Source organism: Rhopilema esculentum, chromosome 16 (genome assembly GCF_057945365.1).
Source record: "Rhopilema esculentum isolate cy_ngs chromosome 16, ASM5794536v1, whole genome shotgun sequence".
Classification (NCBI taxonomy): Eukaryota; Metazoa; Cnidaria; class Scyphozoa; order Rhizostomeae; family Rhizostomatidae; genus Rhopilema; species Rhopilema esculentum.
Window position 1 is genome coordinate 1,203,035 of NC_142830.1, and position 9,722 is coordinate 1,212,756.

Consider the following 9,722-nt stretch of genomic DNA (forward strand, 5'->3'; position numbering starts at 1 on the left):
AGTTAAGCATTTGAATTTGCAATGTTTTCATTGCATTAAGGTTGTCTCTGACTTTGCTTGCTAGTGTTGCATCAGCTGAAATATCGTTCAAATTCTTAAAAGAAACTGAAATTTCCGATAAATTTTACTATAGCTCCACAATTAACCCTTTTACAGATGTAAAGACTTGGGAATTGTTTTGTTAAGCTGCTTAGAAAAAGTGACTATGTCATTCTTATTTGCTGAGCAGAATTTTTATTCTTTTTTGCTAGGTCGTCTTCCTTCAACCTTGTGTATAATCAAAGAATACTGAACCCCTCCTATATCTCGCCAATTGACGTGAATCGCCCAGTCATCTTTGCTGTAGCACCATCAATAATAACAATGCCGACTTTTTCTTGAATTTTACCAAAGGCCTTTTCCTGGTTTCACTTGAAGATAGAGATAAACTTGACTGATTTCTCTTGGTCTTTTGGGACATCTAGCCCCTCGTCTAAACGAGCTTCTTCCAAGATCGAAACAGCTAGTTTTTTTATTGACCTTGAAAGGTTGCATTCTGATTGCTAGAGGTCAAGTTTTTCAAATTATTTGAATAGTGAACATCTATTTGATGCAGCATATCGTTTTGATCAAATTTAGTATTTAAATGCTTTTCACTTCCTAAGATTTTTTAAATGTAAAGAATTGCATATTTTATGGTTAAGAAATATGCGTGCATTATGACGATAGAATACCAGTCATACTTAAACTATATTGAAAATACTAACGAAGTAATAGCCACCATCGCGATTTCAGCAGACAAAATAGCTGCAATAGTAGCAACCATCGTCTCAAAAATTTTTCCCGGAACCCTTAAAAGGGTCGCCTCCGGTTTGCCTTGCTTTTCTCTTTCGTTTTGACCAGGGGCCCAGAAATCCTGTCTGCGGCCCTGGCACGGGCGCCACAAAATTGAACCTGGGAGAGCTAAGAATCAACTTTAGTGACATAGAAGGACCCACCGTGGTTGGGTCCGACGCGAATGAATTTTTTTTAAATTAAGCCTTCTAGAATGGCTAAAAATGCATTTCCAGGACTAAAATTCAACAAAATACCATACCGCTCAGAATAGACCGCTCGACGATTCTCAGAAAAACATTGATTATTGATTTTTAGAAAAAAATTGGGAGGGGACGAGTCATGCTAAAACTCTGGCGACAAACGTTGGGGAAAGGAAGAAAGGGTGACCAATGGGTCAGAGTGCACATCTCAATGACGTTGAATTGACTGAGAGAATTTTACTTCCTGAACACCCATGTGTATCTTCTTTTTCTCGAGTATTTTCAGTAGGCCATGATTACACATAAAAAATGACATTGCAATAATAGAGAGGGTTAACTACTGAATTGATAAAAATAAAAGACAAATAACAGAAATATACCTTAATAAGCTAGTTAATCTATCAAATAAAATCAAGCAGCATCTAAACACTTTGGTCTCTTTTGATTTCATACTCTCTTTAAAAAAATGATAGAAAGGACGGTAAAATATGTTGATCTCTGAGAAAGTAGGGGAGCTTCAGCCTCCCAGCCCCCTAGTGGCGCCGTGCCTGTTCAATTGGTTTATAATTCGTTTTCAGCAATAAAAGAGGATTTAATGTAACGAAATTTTGTACCATAATAAAGATAAAGATAAAGGACTAAGATAAAGACGAAGATCAACATTTGCTGATTTTGGGAAAGAAGCCTGTTTTTCTGAATTCATGAGTTTGGTGTCATCTTATTTTGAAAAGCTGATCAGGATCAACGCAAATCTACGAAATAAAACGACAAAAAGTCTACTAAAATGCATTCACGGTAAATAAACCTATCTAGCATATCAGAGCAAATGTGTTTCTTACAGAGAAGAGCAATGAAAACATACACTCTTGAGTGGGGTAATTTGGCAAAAGATTTAAAACCACTTAAAAAGACTCACGATAAACTAAGGCGCAGTATTTGCTACAATGAAGCTCATCGAGCACGGTGTTTGGTTTACGTGCAATGAGACAACTGTTGAGACTAGTTAGATTGAATTTTCAGGGCTACACTGGTCTCTGGGAAAACCCTTGGAATCGTGCGCAGGCTGGTATGCTGTTGTGGCAAGAAATGTAGCATTTTCTTGCATAAACATCACAGGTCTCTCAGAAATTCTATAGATAATTGTTTTCTTTTCCAATTTCTTTAGGAATTTTCATTTTTCTGTTTCATAGATATGCTAACTTCATTTAGCTGCAAAGGAAATTGTCTAAGATTTGCAATCCAGCCACATGCCAACCAAATATTTCTTTTTTATGAAAGAAAATTTACAAAATAAAGTTATTTCCTGTTTTACTTAGCCCAGTAATTAAGTATAAAATTCATTAAGTAAGTGTTACTTTGGAAATGGTCCAGTTGCTCCAGTCTTCAAAGCGAGTCTAGAGAGGGCTTATTTTGGATGTCTAAAAGCAGCAATAACGTGTTAAAATCAGCCAAAATCCGCAATCCATATTGAAATAATGCGCAAAGACACAGCTACAGTTGCAAAACTTGCCATTGCGAAAAAAGCAAAATGCGCACTTGTATTAAAAGAGAAACATTGTTAGAACTAACTTTATGGCCAGTTCTATTGTTTCTCACATTGTTTCACGTTGCGTTAGACTAAATATTATTCAACATCTAACGACTGCATATTTTTCGAAAACACTTCTACATGCTAGAAGCCGTAAACGGTTGCCAATTTAAAACAAAAACACAAGACGCATTCTATGCTGAAGCCGCAATCCGCAGAAATCCCATTGCCAAATCCGTAGAACGCACGAAGAGATAGGGTCGAAGCCGTGCAGCCGCAAATCTAAAATAGGCCCCCTCTAGAGGCACTCAAAGAATAAGGATTTTGAGTGTGTGAAGACTTGATGGATGAGTGGTAACCAAGAAAACAAAGTTCATTGGATATGTATAGGTGGTTGTTAAATCCTATTCATTCAGAATATTGAATGGACTAGATTTGCAGGTGTTACCGCAAATTAGTAAGCAATTAAGCACAATATCTGTTTGCTAAGAGAGTGAATATGTCGCTTTTTCAAGTTATGGGTATTTGTGAAAGGGAGTGATACGTACAGATGATGAAGGGTATTTTTGTGTAGAATAGGGCATTGAATCAGTTAAGAGATAACTGTGAATATATTTGCTAGGGGAACGGACTTGTGTTGTAAAAGCCTGATTTGTTTAGACTGAATTCAATCACCTGATGCAGTCATTCAATAATTCGGATACAGGGAGACTTTAAAAGTGGGCTGAATGGCACCACAGGACAATTTAAATTCAATGATCATGTAGATTACACATAATGAATCAGTCAATTTCTTGATTGCCTTCAAAAGGGTTTCTCTTTAAAAACGCAAAATTTTCCATACATGGTGTACATGAAATATATCATGCTCTTTAGATGCAAGGCATTGGAATTATTGGATATGTTTTCGGGCTAAGTTTGCAAGCCACAAGTCTCTTTCATGGAATTGTGCTCTAGCAAGGGCTTTGATACATTGCATGGGAAAGATTAGGTGCCAATCTAAATTTGAAGCTCATGAATTAGTAAACGTTTTATTGCAATAAACTTTGCATTCTTGCGAATTCAAGATATCTGTAAAAGTAGATTACTAGACTATAGACTATAAACATAAAAGAAGATTATATTATAGTGGAAAATCGTCTCTAGGAAAAAGTCAGCTAGCAGAGGAGTCCCCTTTCGAAAAATTGAATCACCCTTTCATTTGTTCCATTTTCCCATGCCCCTTGCAAGCTAAAAGCTTGTCTTCAGTCAGTCTTAAGCCCACTCATTGGCACGAAATACCATCTTCTGCCAGTCAGAGGAAAACTTTGCTGCCCCTGTTATATTCAACTACTATACTCTATGAAAAAAATGCTTACCGAACTTCTAACACAGGGGTGGCATTTTGTTCCAACTAATAAGAAGAAACACGTTGTTAAGCTGGAGCAGTGTTAATAAAAATTTGCTTGGTTGTGGAATGTAAAGTAGGTTCAAATAGACTTAAAACTCATTGATTGTTGCAAAATATTCGTCAGTCTTGCAGTTTCACGTTTTCTTGTGAGAGGGAGTAAATCTGATTTAAATGATGCAAAGGAAGACAATGGTTGTTCGATTCAGCTGATGTGAAATGGGCCAAATTGCTTAATGAGCGTTGAATGAGAGATTGATCATAAATTATTCAGCCGTTACTTTTACATGTACTTATTTTCAGTGTCATGTAATTGGTGCCGCAAGCAACAAAGATGGTTGGACAATGTCATCTGGAACTGATATGTCTGTTTACTTTATGTTTCACCATACATGGTACATTCCAGTATCTGATACATAGAAACAGCTGCAGGCGATATGCTTTGTTTAAGGTCGATGGGACAGGGTTGAAAGTGACAGGAGGCGTCATCGCTTCTATGCAAGTTAATTCTCTTCGGGACTGCCTAAAACAATGTTTGGACACATCAAATTGTAAGAGCTTCAATTATATTGCAACTAGCAAAGGGGAAAACTGCCAAACATTGAGCAATGATAAATTGACTGGAAGCTCCTTTGCTGCAGCTGGATGCAATCACTATGAGCCTGTTGCTCAAACGGTAAGACGTCATCGACATAGAAAACATGCTTGGTAACATTTGTTTGTAATAATATAGCTAATTGCCGACATAAGTGTTTTAGCAATGATTCAAGGAAAGCAACACTTTTTGAATGTGTCTTGTTTTCTTAGTACATTTGGATATCATTTTCTAATGCCTAATGTCAAGGCCAAAGGCAATAGACCGCATTTTCATGCTACAAGTATCAAAATTTTATTATGATTCGTGCAAATATTTTCAGTGTTTAAACAAGGGGAAAAATTTAATTTTGAGACATTCAGTCACTGACAAGAACTTATTTATTTTCAAACTACTGTTTGAGATAACGATAAAACATTGTTTGCCTCTGTAATAGGAATCTAGATGCAATGCTGCTTACGCAAATAGCGCTCCAACAGTCATGTAGATGGCGAATTATTTATACAAACTTTTACAGGTGACACCTGGTTGCATGTTGCTTGGTCCCGGGTCTGCATGTTCAGCAGGATTTAGGTGTGAAGATTCGTGTGATGCTAATGCAAGATTCAAATGCATTGGTATACTTTTCTTTTTCTTTTTACCAACAATTGCTATTTTCACTTTTCATGAAGTTGAGGAGTTGTCACTAACCACTGATTACAAATCAAGCATCTAGGACATACTTTTCGCCTTTCGGATTAACTTTATAGATTCAAATTTATATCTTTTGAAAACCCATGTATTTAGAGATTCAAAGCGTCTTTTGGAAAGATTAGCTTCCACTAGATCTCATTCAGATTATAAAATTAAAATCAAAGGATTTTATACGATTTGCCTTGCCTTTGATACTCTTTTGGAATAGCAATAACTATTTTGTGTACACATTCTCTTTGACAAAGTATTCCAAAAAATTAATATTTCATGCATTCTCATCGTTATATCTTTATCCATGAACAGACATTAATGAGTGCGAAAGCAATCCGTGCAAAAATGGAGCTACTTGCTTGAATCAAATCAACCGATACGTATGTCAATGCTCCCCTGGATACACTGGAACAAATTGCGAAACAGGTGAAATTTTTTTATAGAAAGGGGTTTTAGGCAATTTTTTAAAAGTGGGAAAATACCAAATATTTTGGAACTTAATTAAGCTCAATGTCTAACACTTTTCAGAGTATAAAACGTCAGAACATAATAAATTGAAAACTCTAAGCTAGAAAATATATATACCCAGTTGTAGATCGAAATAGGCCAATCAGAAACGCGAGCGCATGATTGTCAAGGTTGCCCAATCAGTGCCGCTTGACTATTGAGAATAATACCAATTGAGTTCTAAGGTGAAAACGATCTTCTTCTGTCTACACAACAGAGGTTTTTTCATGTTTATGTAGATAGATTCCAAAACTGCTAGATGAAACGGCTTTACCAATAATCTGATTCCTAATGAAAATTCGTCTGAAGAGAGACAGACAAAAAAGTTAAAGTATAGTTGAAAACTTTTGCTTCTTTAAAGCCATTTTTAAATTCTGCACCACAAAAAAAATTGTTTTACGTATTTAATCTTTTTCTCAAAACATTGAACGGGTAAGCAACAAGGAAAAAAATTGTCTTCTTTTATTTTGACAAATAAGGTGCCGTTTACTTGCTAAAGTATACTAAACTTTGTAAGGATTTGCTTACATATTGCCAAATGCAGGTAAATGGCAAGGTGATACTGAAACATCTTGATTCAGGTGATGTGTTGTTTATTCGAATGACAAGGGAAAACTTTATTTCCACGAAAAAAATATATCGCAGAAAATTGACTCAGAGAACTCTTTGCAATGAGATTGATTTATAAATGTATGTTTTTTACCAGACATTAACGAATGTGGAAGTAGTCCGTGCCTCAACAGCGGAACATGTCATGACCATATTAACAAATATAGTTGTACTTGTCAACCAGGTTACGTGGGAACCAGATGTGAAACAGGTAAGATTTAACTGTTGCTTTTAAGATTTGTTAGCATATTTTCATTGCAGCGGTTATTACTAAATATTGCACAAGAATATTTACAAGGGGTATTCTAATGGCTATGCCTTTACAGTTTGCAATTGTCTCCCTGACATAATTTAAAGAAATTCAATTAGAAGCATTATTTTGTCTTGATATGAAAATTTAATACCATGTCTTAGTAAGTACCTTAGGTTAAGAAAAAGTAAGCAGACAACAATTTTCATAGAAGTTGCAACTTCCCCATTTCAAGGAGACCTATTCTGTTCAAAATTTTGAGCAAAGAATTCTTCAGCTGTATCTTTGGAAGTTCTTGAGTCATTTCTTACCAAATATCTTGAAAATGAATTCATTTGAAGCTTTGAAACTGAAACCTAATCGGTATTTTGTAGCTTATCGCTCAAAATGTCAGAGCACACATTTTGAACTCTACGCTAGGAAGTATTTATACCAAGTTGTTGATCGAATTAGGCCAATCAGAATCCCTAGCTCGTGACTGGTTAGGGTGCCGCTTGCTTATTTTTTCAACAATGGAGTCTTAAGGTGGAAAATGCCAGACGAAAAGCTGAAATATTTTTCAAAATTTTTTCTAAATTGAAAGAGCGATTGCTAGCTTTTCGCTCTAGAGAGCTGTTCCACTGTTCCTTTGGACGTTCTTGAGTCATTTCTTATCAGATTATATTAAAAAAATAATTTAAAGCTTTGAAGCTTAAGGTTAATCAATGTTTTTTAGATTTCAACGAGTGCAGTAGCAGCCCTTGTGTTAATGGAATCTGTTACAACTATGTTAATCGTTATTCTTGCTCCTGTCACGCAGGATATTATGGCAGTAGATGCCAATACGGTAAGTCTTAGCAGATTGTACTCACAATATTTCTCACTGAATAATTTGGGGTGTATATGAAAAAGAAGGGCTAGCACTCCAGGATTGTTGAAACCTTAATATTATCAATAACTATATTATTTTTCTGTGATGGAACGTATGTAGACATTAAATCCTACTCTATTCCATTTATATGCGACATGAAATCTACGACAAAAGTTCAAATTGTTCTAAGTTTTCTATCAAAAAGTTCATTTAAACAGAGAAGAGGAATGTCTATCGAAATTATCCAAATTTTCTTTAAAGGGACACCTATAGATCGGGGTTTCTTGTTCGATAATAAACGAAAGCAAAACAAATATTATCTTTTATCTTTATATATAGAATTTTTATTTCTTTTATCTCTGAAAACAACAAAGAATGCAACAATGTACTGTCAGCTTTTCATTGTCACAACTGAATATTTCGAATTTATTTCACATAACAGAATATAACGAGTGTGCCAGTAACCCTTGCCAATTTGGAGGTATATGTTATGATCGTGTCAACAGATTCGAGTGCCAGTGTCCCTTTGCTAGAGTTGGAACTAGATGTGGTAAGTTTTGAAAACTGCATGAATTTAGATCTACGATGCTTAGCTAAATTAAACTCTACGATGAATAGGCCTACCTGAAATTTTGCTGATTGATTGATTGTCTGTCTAAATTATGAAGTGTATTAGATTCAACTTTTTAAAAATTCCTCGAATCTTTTCTTGCCCTGTCTATGAAATCTTTCTAAAAATGAGCAGTATATTTGCAGATCAGCTTACAACAAACCTGTTTTAACACTGTTTTCCTCATCAAGATTACTTTATTTTTTCAAAATATTAGTGCTGTTACAGCAATTTGCACTATAATATTGCAATGGACCGTAAAATCTTTATTTTTCCATCTTTGACCAGAGATGGTGTGAAAAAAGCCTCTACAGCCAGAATCCCTTGGTTATTTAAATTAAAACAATCGGAGAACCTCTCTTCCCCCCACAGTTTATTAGATACAATCCCAGTTTTTAAAGAGGTCAGACTACCGTTATTGAACATCGTTACTGAAATTATTTGTTTCTTTTTAACAGAATGCTTTCTCTTTTGTGGAAAAAAGTAAAGAAAATGGAAACTGGAAAAAAGAGTTAAAATTGAACATCATCGATGTGCATGGGTGGAAGTAGAGCTGATTGTCTTGTACAAAGTAGCTTTGCGATATTGTATTTATAGTGTCTTGTATAAAGTAAGTGTCTTCGATTGCTGGCCGTCTTTTCCAGTATATTGCATCCATCTTTTGATTTGTCATGTTTATATTTCGGATTTTCCGCAAAGAGATGTAAAAGAAATCTTGCCAATAAATTCCTATTAGTTTACAGCAGTCTTCTCATTATAGGTACTTTACAGCTATTCGTGGAAGAACTCATATCAAACCTTCGTTATCAATTGTCATTAGTATGATTCCTTGAGAAAAAGAACACCAATAGAACGTTAACAGTAACCTATAAGCTTAATTCTTAGCGTTATTTCTATAAGGTTCTCTTATATTGTCATGTCTCAGCTAGAGATTTATTGGTACAAAATGTTAAAAAGTCACTGTTTCAAATAACACCTGTAGTTTGATACATTGTAATTCATGCCTTTTAAAATTATTTGATCATAAGCCGTAACAAAATATGTGTATCTCGTGTATGAATTGTTCAATGTCATTATCTCTCTAAGATTAGACTCGTCAATTCGCTGGCAGTTCTAAGTTTATTTACCCATATCTAGTTCTTAAAATAATTATGGTATTGCTGAGCATTCATCCAAGTATATCCAGGGTGGCTGCAAGGTTTGTAGGGTTTGTGAGAGGGCTTCAGCAATTAAACGTACCTACGCACTTAAACATTAGGCAACCAAACGAATGGTGAAATTTAGCATGCCAAACGGTTTAGGTACAGCAATGAATGGCAACCTTGGTTATGCAAAAATGTACCCAAGCCCTTACGTAACAGGAAACTGAAACGATTAGTGGATTTTAGCATGCAAACCGGTCCGGGTATAAAATGTTCCGGTTCATATTGTTCAGAATGTAAAGAGCCATCGAACTACTTTCACAAGGGACATAAGAAGAGGTGCTGTGATTTCCCTTGTTAATGCAAAAACGTACAACATAAATGGCGACTCCAAATGTTTGCGTGATTGACAAGTGTTAAATTTTAAACTTCAAAAGCGTTATGTTTAGTTTATTACTCATAACGGGTGATAACATCTTACTACGATGAAATCACATGATTTGAAACACACCGCGTTTCACAATGTTACATGTCCATGATCAAG

The 9,722-nt window shown here is 35.3% G+C and overlaps 1 protein-coding gene across 1 annotated transcript; it reads left to right on the forward strand.

Moving 5' to 3' along the window:
* The first annotated feature begins 4,030 nt into the window (after positions 1-4,030).
* On the forward strand, positions 4,031-8,634 carry LOC135682173 (uncharacterized). Its single transcript, XM_065196937.2, has 7 exons — positions 4,031-4,607; positions 5,044-5,143; positions 5,523-5,636; positions 6,424-6,537; positions 7,292-7,402; positions 7,869-7,976; positions 8,495-8,634. Exons 1-7 carry the CDS (start codon positions 4,266-4,268, stop codon positions 8,521-8,523), a joined length of 918 nt encoding a protein of 305 aa, XP_065053009.2. The 5' UTR covers positions 4,031-4,265; the 3' UTR covers positions 8,524-8,634.
* The last annotated feature ends 1,088 nt before the right edge of the window (positions 8,635-9,722 follow it).

Excerpts from the sequence above, each read along its gene's own strand:
- LOC135682173 (XM_065196937.2), top strand. The coding sequence starts at position 4,266 with ATGGTTGGACAATGTCATCTGGAACTGATATGTCTGTTTACTTTATGT. Across the intron at positions 7,403-7,868 it reads TGGCAGTAGATGCCAATACG|AATATAACGAGTGTGCCAGT; the intron begins GTAAGTCTTAGC and ends TTCACATAACAG. Across the intron at positions 7,977-8,494 it reads TAGAGTTGGAACTAGATGTG|AATGCTTTCTCTTTTGTGGA; the intron begins GTAAGTTTTGAA and ends TCTTTTTAACAG.